The 19,313-nt window shown below is 37.0% G+C and overlaps 1 protein-coding gene across 1 annotated transcript in view; it reads left to right on the top strand.

Annotated features, from left to right (window-relative positions):
- The window catches only part of LOC123520130 (potassium voltage-gated channel subfamily KQT member 1-like), a 123,733-nt gene that overhangs the window by 1,266 nt on the left and 103,154 nt on the right, over positions 1 to 19,313 (top strand). The window contains exons 2-5 of the mRNA XM_045282063.1: positions 1,347 to 1,617; positions 3,803 to 3,946; positions 16,376 to 16,486; positions 17,139 to 17,348. Coding sequence (XP_045137998.1) covers positions 1,347 to 1,617; positions 3,803 to 3,946; positions 16,376 to 16,486; positions 17,139 to 17,348 — 736 coding nt within the window. The remainder of the gene's footprint in view (positions 1 to 1,346; positions 1,618 to 3,802; positions 3,947 to 16,375; positions 16,487 to 17,138; positions 17,349 to 19,313) is intronic.

Below are 19,313 nucleotides of genomic sequence, written 5' to 3'. Positions count from 1 at the left end.
AGATATAAACAAGATCTATGAGTGGAGCAGGAAGTGGAAATTGGAGTTTAATGCCAAGGAATGTCACATAATGGAACTAGCAAAGAGTAAGAGAAGACCGTTAAGAAACTATTTGATGGGAGAGGAACAAATAATGAAATAATGAGGAAAAGATCTGGGAGTGATCATACAGGAAAATCTGAGCCCAAAAAAACACATAAGCAAGATATTTGGACTATCATGTAAAATGTTAATGTGGAAAAGTGGAATGCATTGGATAAGGAAGTTGTTACAGCACATAATATGCATAGCTTTAAGGAAAAGTTAGATAAATGGAGATATGGAGACAGCCCCGCTCGAATCCTGTACACTACAATTGGGTAAATACAACTAATTAAACACACACACACACACACACACACCCAAGAAGGTGTCTTCGTCTGGTGATTATCAAATTAAATCATCACAAGTATTCAATCTTCACCTCCAACATCATCCTGCATAGATAGATGGAAATAGTTTTGGAGAGATGCAGCTATGTCATCGAACGTCGATTTGCGGGGTTTTTTTTGCTGTATAATTCATTATTATATAGGACCCCAGATGTGCTCTTTTTCCTGTACCAACTCCAACATCATCTCTTCATCTGGACACAAATCTTTCTCCGTGAGGTCACAATGGAAGGAAGTCGTAAATCGACTGAACAAGCTTGTCTGTCTGTTTGGTGTCGGTCAGGAAGCCTTGCCTTTGTAACGGCGCTTCCCTCACGATCTTTGTTGTTCTTCACTGATCCGTTTTCAGTTTTCTAGATTTTTTGGTTGTCCTCTTTTTTTTCACATTTCATTTAACACTGTCTTTGTTTCTTCGATCATTTCTTCTTTGAATAACAATTCTCCTATTATGTCTTCTTCCTCCGTATTAAGTCTTTCTGCTTGCACTATTGTGTTTCTTTTATTGTCATAAGCTGGGTACTGTAATAGGAAGTGAGTTAGGTTTTCTAATTCACTGTTGCACATAATGCACTTTGTGTCCCCATTCATGTATCTATTTCTATCTTTTAGCTTAAAGTTGTTAGTTCTTGCCTTATATAATATATCTGATGATGTCGTAAAACCTTTCCTATTTTATGCTTTCTTTGAATTTCTTGTATAATTGTACGAGTAAACTATAGACCTTTCTGCCACTCCTTTCTTTCAATTTTCTGTGTCCCATTCTTTGATTTTTCCTTGTAAATTTTGTGCTTTAATTTATTTATTTCAGATCTAAATATCTTAGTTTCAGGTTATTAAAAAATTCTTAAGTTGTTTGGATCCAGTCGACTGGTCTTTTGTAACCTTATGTTTTATGTTATTGTGTTGGACCTACAGTCTGAAAGTTCCTTCAATTCTACTGGCTTTTAATCTGAATTCCTTAAATCTCCGTCTGGTTTTCAATGTTTGCCTCTTAATTTCTTACCCTTCAGATTTGATTGTGGTGGTGGCGTCAGTGGTGGTTCTGTGTGTAGGATCCAACGGCCAGGTGTTTGCCACGTCGGCCATCCGAGGCATTCGATTCTTGCAGATCTTGCGTATGCTGCACGTGGACAGACAGGGCGGCACTTGGCGGCTGCTTGGGTCAGTCGTCTTCATTCATAGACAGGTGAGGTTACTGTTATCTGCCATTTTTTTTTTTTTTCTTTTTCTTGTACAATAGAACACTGTACAGTAGTATACCTGTTGATCATTCTCCGTATCACTCCATTCTTGTCAATGCATAGTGTACAGTACGCAACACGGAGTTTAGATTGATTCAACCTCCTTGGTACGCAGTATCAGCAGTGATTAGCACGCTCTGTTGACAACCGAGAAACCCCGAGATTCGATTAAGTCAAAACTCGGGTCTCGGTGTTGTCATTCACTGTCATGTTCGTGGATGTCACACAGTTTGCAGCCGTCTTGACTTTCTTTACTCACAAAAGGTGTACAATTAAAGCAAATCATCCTCATATTTCTCTTTTGGATGTCTGTTAAGTTGCCTGGATAATGTTCATTTAATAAAACTGAAAATGTGCATGTTCAGATAGCGCTGGAATAGAAACAAAAACTATAAATAATCCCTTATACATCTAAGACAAACAGCGAAAGATTTACTAAGAAGACTGGATCAATATGGGGATGAAATAGTTCCTATACATTATTTTTTACTGAACTGACAATGTCCAGGCTATATAACAGACGACTGAAAATAATATCAGTGCTGAGTAGCTGCCCGTCAAAAGCCTGAATCTCGACCAGTGGTTCCCAAACTTTTCCTGAGCGAATACCACTTGGAGGTATGGTACAGGCCCCACGTACTACCAGGTACTAGAAAAAAAACATCACTTCTTGCAAATATCAGTTTATTCACAAGTAGAACATAAACTCTCTGAACTAAACAAGAAACGCAACTCAGTTTAATGCAAGGGATGCATCTGTTTCTTCTCCATGAGCCGATTGATCCCAGATTATCAGAACTAACAATAGGAAACATAACTCAGTTTAAAGCAAGGGATACATGTGTTTCTTCTCTACCAGCTGATCAATCACAAATTATGTTGTGTAAGGCAATAATTTTTTTTTTCTTTTCTGAGAAATTGATTAATTTCATTTAACTAAAAATCACATATGATCTCGAAAGTACTCATGTACCACTACCACCCAGAAGGCCTTTACATACCACAGGGCACAGGATGGTAACCACTAACCACTCCCTTCCTAAACAAACAAATTCTGGACAGCTCTGAAAAATTAAGGCAAATGGGTGCAGTTGATAGGCATTAACCCTAACCCCTTCCTTTTACCAAGTAGGTACTACATAGATATAAGGTGAGAGGTTGTGATCTTGCTGTCCCAGTGTGTGATGTGAGTTAATTGTCTCACAGTCTTACCCTACTTGTACTAGGTGAATGATGGAAACTTGAAAAGATGTATAGCTACTGATTCTGTGGCATTGGAATTTCCTTTTATATTATTATCACTAAGATGTTCCTACTTAAATGGATAAAGAACATAATAAAAATCCATATCAGAGTTATCAGAATAGAATATGAAGGAAGAGTAACTTGATGTTTTATGTAAAAGTATTTTTCTAAGGAGCGAATGAATATGAAATGGTTATTGTGTTCAGTGTCACTATTCTTTTTTTTTTTTCCTTGTTACTTTCAGGATGTGGTATAAATCAATAAATTCTCCAGTTATTTGAGTGGCTAGCATTTAACTGATGACAGTAAAAATTATATAAAGTGGGACAATACCTTTGCATGAATACTTTATATTGAACATAATTTGTTCCTAGGAGGATCCTATTGTAATCACACTAGCCAATTCCAAGAGGATACATGTGTGAAACACACTTTATCCAGGACAGCAAAAATATGCAAGTTTACCATGAGAGAGTAACTCGCCACTTTATCCAGGACAGCAAAAATATGCAAGTTTACCATGAGAGAGTAACTCGCCAATATACCTATAACAAAGTTCCCAGCGTTGCTTCACCCATTCATTGGATTGTACTGTTTTGTCTTGGGGCAGTGTGTGTGGCAACCAATCAGTTAACTTGGCCAAACATTGTTAAAGTTGGTCTGCTACTGTGGTTAATGGCACAGGGTTGATGCATGAGCTGGAATATTGTGGTCGTAAATTAACGTCTTTGGCATTGTTAGTTTTACAAAAAACTTGAGTAAAATCACAATAATTTTTAGCTGAATGTATGTTTTGCTGGCATTTTTTGTATATTCATTAGTTTCCCATAAAAAAACAGCACCTTGTCAAGCATAAGATAGCTTACAAATTTTTTTGTTTTGCAGGAACTGATTACAACACTATACATTGGTTTCCTGGGCCTCATCTTTTCATCCTATTTTGTGTATTTGGCTGAAAAGAAAGATGAGGATGATGAAGATGGGGATGGAGACTTTTCAAGCTATGCTGATGCCTTGTGGTGGGGTGTGGTAAGTAACCATTCAAACTCCTTTTTTTATCATATAAGTATCGATTTTATGTGAACACTTCTGTAATATCTCAAAATTAAGTTTGTTATACTGGCTGGAAAAGAAATCAAGCTAGAACAGCAAGTCTTTTGGAGGATTTGATAAACATATAGTTTTCATACCAGACAATCCAGAAATAACATAACATAACATATAACATAAATAATAGGATAACAAAGGGCCACCAGGGCCCATCTAGGTTATCCTGTATCAGTCGCACAGCGACCTTGTCATCAGTACTTAAAGATACACTTACAAGTACACAATACATTATATACTAATTCTAAATATTTGGCCCATTAACAGGGCTAAGTCCTGCATCGAATTCCTCTACAATCTGTAATCCCCATACATGGGGATCATGTCTTGTTTAACTATAGTAAATTTCTTATAAAACTATCATGCAGCGCTATACATAATTATAAATCTAATAAATTTAAGTGCTTATCTAATCTGTTTTAAACATTGTCAAACTAGTGCTATTTACAACCGTCTCTGGCAATGCATTCCAGAAGTCTACCACCCTATGACTAAAGAAATATTTTCTTATATCTAACCTGCAGCCTTGCTTTCTAATCTTCCTGCCATGATTTCTAGTCCTACTTCCCTCCTCTAAGGTAAAGAAAGATCTCACATCTATGTAGTTTGTATCTGAGAACATTTTAAATAACTCTATCATATCCCTCTTATACATCTCCTCTCAAATGAAAACATGTTTAATGCCTTTAATCTATCTCTATACTCCAGGCGCTTCAAAGCTGGTATCATCCTAGTTGCTCTTCTCTGAACTGCTTCTAACATGTTGATATCCTGCCTATAGTGGGGTGACCAGGCCTGTATGCAATACTCTAAATGGGGCCTAACATAGGAATTATATAAGCTACGCACCACTTCCTTACTTTTATAACTAACATTTCTATTTATAAAACCCAGGATCCTATTTGCCCTATTTCTTGCTTCTAAACATTGCTTTGAAAATTTCATAGTCCTGTCTATCACTACTCCTAAATCCTTTCCTTCCATCTACTGCCTCTAGCCAACATCCCTCCATCTCATAGTTAAAGTTTGTGTTGTCTTTACCTAAATGCATAACCTGACACTTTTTAGAATTAAACTCCATCTGCCACCTGTCTGCCCATGCTATCAGCCTGTCCAGGTCTCGTTGTATTCTGTAATTGTCCTTTTCACCCTGTACTGCACATGCTATCTTAGTATCATCTGCAAACTTTGATACTTTGCTACTAATTCCTATATCTAAATCGTTAATACTACCAGACACTATTGTACATTTGATAAGAAAAAAAAAAATTATCTATGGCTTGAAAGTTTAAAATAAAATATTAGATATGACAAAATTTTTCATTTTGAATTTCACTGTATAGTCCAGATATGGGCAAACCTTGATAAGAAAAAAAATATTATCTGTGGCCAGAAAGTTTAAAATAAACTTTTAAATATGGCAAAATCTTGCACAGTGAATTTCACTGTATAGTCTAGATGTGGGCAAACCATGGCCCATGGGCAACATGCAGCTTGCCAAAGCAATTCATGTGGCCTTACAAATGTTAATGAATTTGAAAGAGAAATAATATTGTGAGCATTTTGTTTTCTGTTCACAGGTGGCCGTGTGCATGGGACAGTAGGTCTTTATTTAAGAACCTTTTATTTTTCTTTTAAATACTGATTAATTGGGGTTAATATACTGAGTGGTCCTATATGATTGTGAATTTTTTTTAGTGTGGCCCTTGTACTGAAAAATTTGCCCACCTTTGTTATAGCCCATAAGCTAAACTGATCTGAAAGCATCCATTGTTACTTCCAAATTCGTTAATTTGGTCAAAAAAATTGAAAAATTGGAAACTTGGTACTTGGGTTCGTCTCTGGAGAGGGAAGCTATGGCCGAAGTTGCCAGGCGCATAACGCACTGCTTACCTGGTAATGGCGGGTTTAAAGGGCCGGCCCTTTAAATACCCAAGCGCGCACACGCCCCTTTTTCTTCTAGTCTTTGTTTTGCTTGTATTTATTTCCTTTTTTGAGCTGTTTTATTTTTTTTTTTTTGCGTGATGTACTTGTACGACAGTTTAGGATCAGGCAGTGAGCCTGAGTGAGGGTGAGGAAGATGCTAAATCCTCAGTACCAATTGATACAGCCTTAGGAAGTGTGCGTGCCTGCAGCCTACCTGTTGATCGTACTTTACACGTGTTGAGTCCCCAAATTGTGACAATGCCACGTGTAAGTGGTAAAAGAAAGACTCAGGTTGAAACAGCCCGCCAGAAAGCCTTGAAAAGGTGGAAAAGAGAAGAAAGTGAGGAGCCTGAGACACGTGGTGGTAGTACTGGCGAGGCTTCCACCTCCGCCGCCACCACCCCTGCCACTCCCGACCCTCACGTGTCTGCTGCAAGCTACAGGCATAGTCTCCTGCCACCAGAGGAGAGTGAAGTTCACCAAACTAGTGAGGATAGTGCCTTGTTAGTGATATCATTACAAAGACTGCAAACAATTTTCAATTTGGTGAAATGTGAATGTGGCAACGGAATCACCGCAAAAGTGACAAGTTATTTGTTTGATTGTACTATAAATCTTCGGTGTGACAAATGTGACAGTGTTGTTCACCATTCAGAACCTATCAGTGATATGTTATATATTCTAATATGATAATAACGGGACCAGGAGCCTGTAAGGCTGACAGGCAAGTGAGAGCTCACCATTCAGAGAGGCTATATAGACGACATTCCCATGATGTAACATGGCCTGAAACTATCTAAACAGCCACTACCAGCCTCCAAACAGTTGTCAAGGGATTATGTAAGTACATATCTGAGTTTGGTACATATTGGAGTGAGTTATGTGGGGTTTTGAAGATGTTCACAGAAAATGCGTTTTTCTCGACTTTCAGTTTTTCAGCATATATTGTTGAATAACTTTTTCAGTAATTGGTCAATTTCAAAACTTTTGCAGCAAAATGATCAACAACCTCATCTTAACAAATGCCAGCATGATAATGCATGAACTCAACTCACTCAAATAAATTTACAACAGGCTTATAAACTCAAATTTTTTATGAAAAAAAGGTAACAATTTGGCGTGTAATGAAATTTTTATAACATAGGTTATGTGTATGCCGATGCTGACATTTATTTGTTGTTATGTATATTATATGTGGTTAAGAGGAAATTGCCACACTGTTATTAGTTTTGATTTTATAATGGTATTTTGAATTATTTTCTTATCACCGAAAAAATATTTATTGCAAAAAAACTACGCCACATTTCTGTACCAAATTAACACTGAAGATGTACACCATAAACGTACACCTTGTGTATAAATATTATTGAATTCAGTGAAAAAATAGGAATGGGAGAGCCAAAAAACCGATATTGATATCGAGTCATCGAATTTCCACCTTAATACATCCCTAATGCTCTTAACACATCCTTTTTTTTACTCAATCACAACATCAGTTAGCAATGCCTTAAAGTGATTCTAAAAGATATTAATAAGAAAACAAATGACGTTTAGGGGTACATAAATGCATCCATGTGGCTGCTGACACTAGCAAGACCTGCAGCGACACATGATAACTTCCAGATAGTTACTATTATACAAGTGGCTTATGTTGTTTGTTTCCTGATTAGTTTTAATGGTGTTAATAATGTACAGTACTATGTATATACTTCTGCTGCTGCTGCTGTTACTGCTACTGCTACTGCTACTGCTACTGTTGCTACTTTTGCCACCACCACCACCACCACTACTACTGCTACTACTACTACTACTACTACTACTACTACTACTACTACTAATACTAATACTACTACTACTAATACTACTACTACTAAGACCACCACCACCACCACCACTACTACTACTACTATTACTACTACTACTTTTTTTTTTTTTTTTTACGTAGGGAAGAGGGCCAGCCATGGGCAAAAAAAGAAAGATTAAAAAAAAAGGCTCACTCTAGTGCTGGCTATCTAAAAAATGTAAAAAGTGCAAAAAACGTCAGCCAAAGTAGGGAAGCAAATGCCTCAATACCTCCCTCTTAAAAGAAGATAAGTCGTTGGAATTTGGAAATACAGATGCAGGGAGGGAGTTCCAGAGTTTACCAGTGAAAGGGATGAATGAATGAGAGTACTGGTTAACTCTTGCATTAGAGAGTTGGACAGAATAGGGATGAGAGGAAGAAGAAAGCCTTGTGCAGCGAGGCCACAGGAGAAGGGGAGGCATGCAGTTAGCAAGATCAATAGAACAGTTAGTATGAAAATAGCGATAAAAGATAGAAAGGGATGCAACATTTTGGCGGTGAGAAAGAGGTTGAAGACAGTTAGTCAGAGGAGGGGAGTTGATGAGACGAAAAGCTTTTGATTCCACCCTATCAAGCAAAACTGTGTGACTGGAACCCCCCCCAAACATGCGAAGAGTACTCCATACAGGGACGGATAAGGCCCTTATACAGAGTAAGCAGTTGGAGGGGCGAGAAAAACTGGCAGACGCCTCACAACACTTCATAAAAAACAACTTCATAGAAGCTGTTTTAGCAAGAGATGAGATGTGAAGTTTCCAGTTAAGATTATGAGCAAAGGACAGACCGAGGATATTCATTGTGGAAGAGGGAGACAGTTGAGTGTCATTGAAGAAGAGGGGATAGCTGTCTGGAAGGTTGTGACGAGTTGATAGATGGAGGAATTGAGTTTTTGAGGCATTGAAAACTACTAGATTTTCTCTGCCCCAATCGGAAATCTTAGAAAGATCGGAAGTCAGGCGTTCTGTGGCGTCCCCGCGTGATCTGTTGATTTCCTGAAGGGTTGGACGTCTCTGAAAGAACGTGGAAAGATGTAGGGTGGTATCATCAGCGTAGGAGTGGATAGGGCAAGAAGTTTGGTTAAGAAGGTCATTAATGAATAATAGAAAGAGAGTGGGTGACAGGACAGAACCCTGAGGAACACCACTATTAATAGGTTTAGGAGAAGAACAGTAGCCGTCTACCACAGCAGCAATAGAGCGGTCGGAAAGGAAACATGAGATAAAGTTGCAGAGAGAAGGATAGAAGCCGTAAGAGGGCAGTTTTGAAATCAAAGCTTTATGCCAGACTCTATCAAAAGCTTTTGATATGTCTAACGCAACAGCAAAAGTTTCACCGAAATCTCTAAAAGAGGATGACCAAGACTCAGTAAGGAAAGCCAGAAGATCACCAGTAGAGCGACCTTGACGGAAGCCATACTGGCGATCAGACAGAAGATTGTGAAGTGACAGATGTTTGAGAATCTTCCTATTCAGGATAGATTCAAAAACTTTAGACAAGCAAGAGATTAAAGCTATAGGACGGTAGTTTGAGGGGTTAGAACGGTCACCCTTTTAGGAACAGGCTGAATGTAGGCGAACTTCCAGCAGGAAGGAAAGGTAGAAGTCGATAGACAAAGTTGGAAGAGTTTGGCCAGGCAAGGTGCAAGCACAGAAGCACAGTTTTTGAGAACAATAGGAGGGACCCCATCAGGTCCATAAGCCTTCCGAGGGTTTAGGCCAGCAAGGGCATGGAAAACATCATTACGAAGAATTTTGATTGTAGACATGAAATAGTCAGAGGGAGGAGGAGAGGGAGGGACAAGCCCAGAATCGTCCAAGGTGGAGTTGTGAGCAAAGGTTTGAGAAAAGAGTTCAGCTTTAGAGACAGAAGAGATGGCAGTGGTGCCATCAGGATGAAATAAAGGAGGGAAAGATGAAGAAGTGAAGTTATTTGAGATGTTTTTGGCTAGATGCCAGAAGTCACGAGGAGAGTTTGAGTTTGAAAGATTTTGACATTTTCTTTTTATGAAAGAGTGTTTGGCAAGTTGAAGAACAGACTTGGCATGATTCCGGGCAGAGATGTAAAGTGCATGAGATTCAGGAGATGGAAGGCTCAAGTACCTTTTGTGGGCAACCTCTCTATCATGTATAGCACGAGAACAGGCTGAGTTAAACCAAGGTTTACTACTGTCATTCACCTCTCTTCAAATCATCAAGTGTCATTTGGCCATTGCCCACCTCTTAACCCAATTGATAGGTGTGGTCATCAGACATCTGCCATCTGGAAAACACCTGTGTATCTGTCTTTCCTTCTCTCAAGTATTCTTTCCTCAGATTATCATGTGCTCAGTAATTATTCTTTTCTATGGCTCATCTGTCTTCCCCCTCATTGATCTCTTTTCCTTGTCTGCCCCACGTGCCTGCCTTAGTAACATTTTCTCTTTGAAGTTTGAAATCATTGGCTACATTATGTGGGAACTTTGTTGAATGGTTGAGATATTTGCTATCAGGGATATAGCCTTGCTGTCCCACCTCCATTCTGGGGAAGAGGCAAGTGCTTCATGAACCTTTCTTTTGTGTTTTCCTTTCAAGAGTTTATGTCGCCAGAGTTCAAAACAAGATTTTACCATGTTTCAGTTTCATATGATGACAACATCCACTAGTCTAAGTAGCAATCACATGCTTTGCTATTGAGCCAATATTCTCTCTTTCTACTCATGCTGGAGTCATGCTTTGTATATGATATAGGTAATACTTTTCAACAGACGTTTTTTATAATGAGATAAATTTCTTATTGCTTAGCTGCATCATGTATACTTAACCTGCTCACACAACCTTTCCATATTAAGTGGCATTGGGTGGGCAAACACAAGTTCAAGATGACCATGTGGGATCTGTACAGGTGGAATACCCACTTCCCACTGGGGAGATGTGGCACCATATGTGTGTACAGTGGCATAAAGATTTGAATGTTGTATATATTCTTTGTAATTTGTTCCCATGTTCTTGTGAAATGGGAAATGTATTTATTATATTTTTTTAATATTCGTATGTGGAATCATGTGCAACACTCACTAGTTTATGCTTTTAATATCCCCCTCCTTAAAACATAACTATGAGCAAATTATTGCCATATCTATAATGAAAAGGCTAGTGATAGCTTCATGAAGTTCATTCCTGTGTTACATTTCTGCGCTGGGCGGATCTGTGCATTAAATCCCGTATTAAGTACCATAACACATAAACAGAAAATGGAAATAGCGAGGCAAAGTTCAAGTTTTTCCCACTAGTACCTTTCCATTGTTCTGTGCACACCAGAGAGAACTAGGCAGTGTGTTTTCCACCATAACTGAGGTACATTGACTTCCACTAAATGTTTTAATAGCACACAATATCTGGAAGAAAAACAAGTTATATCAAACTTTTGGGTTCAGGACAGGAAGATCATGTGTGTCAAATTTACTAATTTTCTACTCAAGAGTAGTAGAACGATCGGAAAGCAGAGATGGATGCGTAGACTCTTGTGTACTTAGGCATAAAAAAGGCTTTTGATAAAGTCCCTCATAGCAGACTACTTGGAAGTTACAGAACATAGGACTGAGAGGAATAATGTTAGCTTGGATAAGGGATTACTTGAAGGACAGAGAGATGAGAACTGTGAGCAGAGATACATACTCATCCTGGAGTAACATTACAAGTGGAGTGCCACAAGGGTCAGTGTTAGCCCCTATTATGTTCCAGGTATATGTAAACAACATACAGAATGGAGTGACCAGTTATATTAATTTGTTTGCTGATGATGCAAAATTGCTAAGAGTACTCAAGAACCAAGAAGACTGTTTGCTGCTGCAGGAAGATGTAGACAAAATTTATGAGTGGAGTAAGAAGTGGAAGTTAGAATTCAATGCCAAGAAATGCCACATAATGGAATTAGGAATGAGTAAGAGAAGCCCAGTATGGAACTATTTGATGGGAGAGGAACAAATACTGAAGGCTAAAGAGGAAAAAGATTTGGGAGTGATTGTACAAGAAACTCTGAGCCCCAGAGAAACCATAAGTAAGATATAGGATCAACGTATGAAATGGTGACTAATATTAAGGTGACATTTCAGTACCTGGAAAAGAATACAATGAAAAATATTATTGCAAGTATGATAAGTCCAAAGTTGGAATATGCAATAGTGGTGTGGTCACCAAACTTGAAAAAGGATATAAGATTAGAACAATTCAAAGGATAGCTACAAAGATGGTGTCAGAACTAAAGAACCTAACACATGAAGAAAGGCTGAAGGAAATGGGAATACCAGATAGAAGAGAAAGAGACCTAATAACAATGTATGAAATAGTTAATGCCATTGAAAAGATAGACAAGCAAGACCTGGTGCTGGTGACACAAGAAGCTGGAAGGACAAGAGGACATGCAAAGAAGATTAGGAAAAGTTAGTGTGTGAAGGATGTTAGAAAGTACAGTTTTCCACATAGAACGGTGGAAAAGTAGAATGCATTGAATGATGGTGTTACAGCATATAATGTGCATAGCTCTAAAGAAAAATTGGATAAGTGGAGATATAGAGACAGGACACTAGGAGCCCTGCTCGAACCCTGTACAACTAGGTAAATACATGATTGTCAGTGTTAGTCACTGACACCTATTTTCATACAAAACTAACATAACTTGGCAATGAATTCATCTTTATTATGCCTGGCTGTCAAATGGTTGAGGACAAACATGTTTATGTCAACAAACAAGGAATTGTGTGGGTAAACCTGCCTTAAAATGCCCTTAGTGTGTAGTGCGCCAACCAGGGTGGGGCACTACTAAGCTATAGTAAAACTGAATTGTACTGGCCCACAGGGTTGGGCCAATAATCTTGCAATGTTGCCATATCTCTCATTACTTCAAGGAAAATGGAATAATAATACAGGGGATCCTCATGATTTGACCGTTCGCAGTTCATATTATCACCACTTCAAACTCAGTTAATTAATACCCAATCCTCAAGGTTCGACCGACTTACTCACCAATTCCACATTCATTTCTCGCATGCCACCCACCTGGTCAAATACACTGCCACCCCAAATTCGCCGCAAACCCGCCAGGCAAAAGTGTAAACTGACGCTATCCTGTGTGTCGCAGGCGGCGTCACACTACCACTTTTCCGTGAACTTTTTCTGTCAACTTTCTGAAGACTGTCAACTTTTGTCGACACTGATCATCACACACAAGCTCCCTTCCGCCTTTGTCACGTTTATCAATCGTTGCTATTTTTGGCCTTTAATGATCTCTATGAGAAACTCTTCAGACAGCTTTGTCCACTCATAAACAACAGAGCTGCTCATCTTGGCCAGTTGTTCCTTGGAAGAGAAGCCTTGGAACGTCACAGTGCCAGGGAAATGTAAACAAACAACTGAACTATTTTTCACTGCTAGGCTAGGACAAAAAAAAAAAAAAAAAAAAAATATATATATATATATATATATATATATATATATATATATATATATATATACAAATATATTTACATCTACTTATCAAGATTCTATTGATTTGAGATTATAGCATCATTCCAATTAACATGAAAATTGATTTTATTATAAAGGTGTTAATTAGAATCCATAAATCTTAATTGGACTAAAATTTTTCTTTCGTCTGACTCAAGACGACGGAAAGCCACCTCCAGCTCCAGCCCTAAGAAGCACAATTTCCTGCCTTTCAAAGATAAGCTTGAGCTTATAAGAAAATGTAAAGTAGGTATAGCTCACAGTGTCGTTGCAATGCAAATAAGTGTCCCTAGATCAACAGTATTATCAATTTGGAAGAACAGGTACAAGTACTGCGAGACTGCTGCAAGTGTTTTCATTTCTAAAAATATACTGTACAGCACCCTAATGTGTTTAATAAAAAAAAAAGTTAGATATAAATGAAGCCTTTAATAGTACTGATTTAGTCTAACTTAGTGTTTTCTAAAGGTTATAGTGATGTCTTGAGGGGGTCTAGGCTGGAGGTTGGTCCCTATCCCCCCTAATTCTTAAGTATCTTATGGGAAAAATTGCTTCACGATTTGAATAAACGCTGATTCGACCGATGTAAAACTGCCCTAACCCCGTCGAATTGTGAGGATCCCCTGTACTCTATTCAATTTAATGCATGACTCTGCTTAAAAAAAAAAAAAAAAAAGGGGGAGGAGGGGAGACACAGGAGACATGAAGATATTTGCAAGTGATTATGTCATAAGTAAATTAAATACAGTAAAGGCTCTGGTTATGAAAGTGAAAATGAGACTGGTAATTTACATAATATTTATTCATATTCTCTCAAGATACCCAGTCTAACATAATGAGTGATGAGAAGAAACATAAGATGAGACAGCATTTTATTTCAGTTATTGCCCAAGCTTGACATATTTATTGAAGATCATTGGATAGAGAGACATTTTGTCCTTGGTTTGGTTGTACAACACACAGTAAGACAGGGAAGTGTCAGTGTGTCTTTCCATTGTGGCGACCAGATGAAAAATGAGTTGATTTGCATGTGCGTGCCTGCGTGGTGACCTGACTTCCCCTTTCCCCAAGGAAAATCCTGCTTTGGATTGAGTAGCAACGTCGCTTGACCTGACATGTCACATTGTAATACATGTACAGGAAATACCTTCATGTGATTTGGTATATAACACTTATTTGTATCACTTACTATATAATGAAATAATCTGAATATTCTTAGAATGAGAGAAGAGAGAAAAGACAAAGGATCAAGAAGCTGAAGCAAAGAGGAGAATGGAGAAAAAAAAAAGCAGAAGGAAAAAGAAAGGAGGAAATGAGAGGAGGAGAGGAAGAGCAATAGGGAAGAAAACAGTTCAGGGCACTTCTGTCTGCCTCCCAAAAGCAGAAAGGCGAGGAGACAGACTCTTCTGACAGTGTGGACGAGCCAATCTTGGAGGATGATTCAGATGATTTCATTAAGATATGAAAGAACTCTATGTGAAATGTCAATGTGATACAAGAGCAAAAGAAAGAATAAAGTGTGCATTGTTTCACAGCTGCTTGCATGTGGAAAGTGTGAGTGGGATGGATTTGAGTGGGAAGCCTAAGGAAGACATTGAGGAAATGGATGTTGAGTTTTTTGTGTGATACGTGCAGCTTAAGCCGTCTTGCTACTGTTTAATGAAACTACATGAAGAATTTTCAACATTTTTGTTTGAATTCTGTTGGAGATTTATTTGTTTATGATTTTCAATAATAACTAACAGTTTCTTTCTGTTTATTTGTCAATACATTATGTGTGGAAATAAAACATTAGTTTAGAATCTTTTTTATTTTTATTATTTTTTATTTTTTATTTATTTTTTTCTTAACTCCTTGACAGGCAATAGGAATTACTAACTACTTAATGACAATGATTTTGATAACTTTTGGATGAAAATAAAGAACTTAAAGCTCTTAGCACAATAACATGACAAGAGTGTGCAATATCCCATAGCGCACTGACCTCCCACTGGCGCAATTCTCTCCTCCTACTAGCACATAAACCAGGCTAGTAGGTGCACTGAGCCATCCTAACCTTCCTTCACTTACAATACTCCATGTAGAGAAACTGCAGCGATGGAGGGTAGCACGTTACCCGCCATCATAGCAGATCAAATTTTACACTACTGGTGAAACTTGCGTTGTCGTATTCGAATCTAGAGGTTTCGTAGCTAATATTGTCTGCTTAGGGTAGCTCAAACTGTCTCCTCTACTCTAGGGACTAACCTAAACAAAAGCTGCAATGCTTGGTAGAATAACATTTTTGATTATAGGACAATGAGTGCCTTTGCAAGCCCTATTGTTACATGGTCAAATATCATATTGGTAAGAGATCTTGTGGTGGGTTTGTATGCAGTTTTAGCATAACATCACATCATGCTACTATTAACAGATCTAGTTCTCTAATCATTACCGTCATTAAGTTATAGGTAACAGAATTAATATGTATTGCTTTCTTTGATCTACTTACATATAAGGTAAATTTCCCAAACTGAAAAACTAATAAATTGATACAATGTATTGCAAGGTTTATTTGTTCCACAGGGTGCAATGATGTCTCTTGGAGAGAACATTCCACAAGCTACTTCTTGCTTATTGTTATTTCTTTTTTTAAATGCTTCCTGAAATATCTTGCAATTAAAGTAAAAATGGATACAAATTTTGAAGCAATTAATTGTTTGTGTTTTATAAAATATGTTTGGTCATTTTTCATAAATACTGCTCTTTAGATAACAAAGTTAGTGTGGCAAATTTAAGTAAAAGTACATTTGATTAATTAATTGATTTTCCCATAAAATTTGCAGAAAGGAAATGTATATTGAGATGTGTGACACAGATTACTATGTGTAATAAGAATTTACATATGATTGAAATCTGTAGGAAATCCTATAAAGAAGGGCTAAAATGTTAGTGTAGGAATTACTGAAAATGACTGCATATTTTTGCTAAAGCATAGATGGAATCTGTCTAGTGATGGCCAAACTTTCCAGAGATAATGCACATGTGAAGTGATAGTCAAATGTATGCAAAGTAGGAAGATATGTACATTGTTATTATGTGATATATTTATTGATTTTTCAGATAACAGTGACCACTATAGGATATGGGGACACTGTGCCGAGGACATGGATGGGCAAGATTGTGGCTTCATGTTTCAGTGTTTTTGCCATATCATTCTTTGCCTTGCCTGCTGTGAGTATATATATATATATATATATATATATATATATATATATATATATATATATATATATATATATATATATATATATATATATATATATATATATATATATATATATATATATATATATATATATATATATATATATTATTTTATATTATATTATTTAGTTACATGATTTGTTCCAGAACTTATTGAGTAAATCAGATATAGAAAAATTTATATAAGTTTGCATTTTACCTTAAATTATTTAATGTACATTCACAATGTCATTTTTCAAGTTCATCGACCATAAAGTATTTCATTTGGGACTTAAATGCATTATACTATGATCTGAAAGCTGATGGTTTGGAAGTATCATCATTCAGTAGACTTGTCATCAGTGTACATTACCTCCATTTTTGAGAAATAGTACTTACTCTGACAGTAGCGTTTATCTTCTATATGAGTCATTTTATGCATTAATGACAATTAATTGTTGTCAATTAGATTTTATTATGCATTAAGTTTTTATGATACAGTGTTGAAGTTTGTCTTTTATTGAAAGGATTGGAAAGTCTCATGATATTATAGTTTTGGTTTTATTGATACTAATGTAATAATTGCTTACATAGTTCAGTTGCCTGTTGTGGAGAATAATTGTGTCCTTATCATTCACAGGGTATTCTTGGCTCTGGCTTTGCTCTCAAAGTCCAACAGAAGCAGAGACAAAAACACTTCAACAGACAGATTCCAGCTGCTGCCATGTTGATACAGTGTTTGTGGCGATGTTATGCTGCAGATAAACACTTCAACTCTACAGCAACTTGGAAAATACATTTAAAAGACCCAAATGCTAACAATAATGCTCAGTCTACCCCTTTGAGTAAGGTATGTGTAATTTTAGTTTCTTTTAGTAAAAAGAGGTAGTTCTTTGGGTGAGTGATAAGTCAGACTCTACAGTAAAGTAAACCCCAAGATTGATATTTTTTGCATCATTTGTATCAATTTGTATTATTTCAGTTTTAAAACTCAGCATATTCCAAATCCAAATTTCTTCTTAAAAAATCTTGGTAAATATTTTATAGCTGTTTTCTAAATGTAGGTTTATAGGAGCATATTTTCAAATTCTTTTCATGTGGAGTGCCATGTCATGTGTGTATTTAATAAATACCCAACATTTAGGCACTGTAAAAGAAGCATTTGTACAGCTAGGCCATCATGTAAACAATGATGATAACATTACCTTTCATTATCTGTATGGGAAGCAATGGCATAAAAATTGGATGAGTGTCTTGCCTCTTGCACCACATAACATGTTGGTGTCCTCCACTGACTAACGACTATGGTCACCTTCACATCAGGATTGGCCAGTTGAAATATGTAAGCAAACACTAATGACATTATGAAGTGGAAAAAAGAAACTAGAATATTACCAGTTAATCTTTCTATATCTAAAGTTGGATCTGTCCACTATTTTTCTTATTCATTCTTTGATAGAAATTATCCACATGACATGATCTCACAGCCATTATATACATACCAGCTCCTATACTGATGAAGCTCTCTCATTTGCAAAAGCTAGTACATACTTTACAGTTCTTCCTATGATCCCTGGGATGAATTTTAGAAGAAGAGAAGCCAAATTCAGAAAAATTTAGACACATGAAAATTTCTAAGGATGTGATGCCATATTCTAAATTGATGAGGAAGGATGGAGACTTTTGGCTGATGTATGTATTCAGATACAACAGGCCTGATGCCATCACACTGTTCAGTGGTGCCAATGCTTAAGTAAATGCCATTTTAGGGCCACAATTTTTGTTGTCTTTCAAGCAGGATTTAGCTTTTTATTTCTTTTCTTTATCATTGAGATTGTTTTAGAATACATAATTACATACTTGTTTTTTAATGTAGGAATGCATACGGAAGACTTTACTGAAATATACTTTTGAAAGAAAATTACAATCTGGGTGATGCATTTTAGGACAGACAGAGCTAGATTGCTGCTTATTAACTGGCATCCAAGTGGGCCTTTTTGTGTACAGTGTACTCGTTTTTTTGTCCTTGACTAGATTTCCCCTCTTACTTAAAGAAAAATGTCACATTTCTCGGTCTGTAGGTGTTTTAATTCCTTTCATATACTTCATGGTGTAAGAATCCTATCCATTCATTACATATGAAAGCTCTACATAGTCTAGCCAGGAAGTGAGCTAGCAAAAATTAAGATTGGCTATCAGGGAGATGAACATACAACAGATGATTAACTGCTGGATATCTAAGGTCTAAGATTGAGTATGCATACATTTGATGTCTTAGGACATTGATTCTCATCCGGGGATGAATTTATTCATTGTGGTAAACCAAGAAAAGGATGGATGGTTAGGAATAAGTAATTGTTGTACCTGATAATGAAATAAAATTCAATTCAATTTAATTTTACAAAATAGAGAGAGAATGTTTATTGTGTGTGTGTGTGTGTGTGTGTGTGTGTGTGTGTGTGTGTGTGTGTGTATTTGACTAGTTGTTTTTACCTAGTTGTATTGTACAGGGTTTGAGCGGGGCTCATAGTGTCCTGTCCCCATATCTCTATTTATCTAATTTTTCTTTAAAGCTATGCACATTATGTGCTGTAACAACTTCATCACTCAATGTATTCCATTTTTCCACCGTTCTATATGGAAAACTGTATTTTCCAAAATCCTTCAGACACTGCCTCGTCCTGATCTTTGCATGTCCTCTTGTCCTTCCAGCTTCATCTGCCACCAGCACCAGATCTTGCTTGTCCATCTTTTCAATGCCTTTAACTATTCTATTTATTATTATTAGGTCTCTTTCTCTTCTATTTTGTAAGGT

This window comes from Portunus trituberculatus, chromosome 46, assembly GCF_017591435.1.
Source record: "Portunus trituberculatus isolate SZX2019 chromosome 46, ASM1759143v1, whole genome shotgun sequence".
Lineage (NCBI taxonomy): Eukaryota > Metazoa > Arthropoda > Malacostraca > Decapoda > Portunidae > Portunus > Portunus trituberculatus.
Note: the sequence above shows the minus strand (reverse complement) of the source record. Positions and strands in the feature narration are given on the sequence as shown.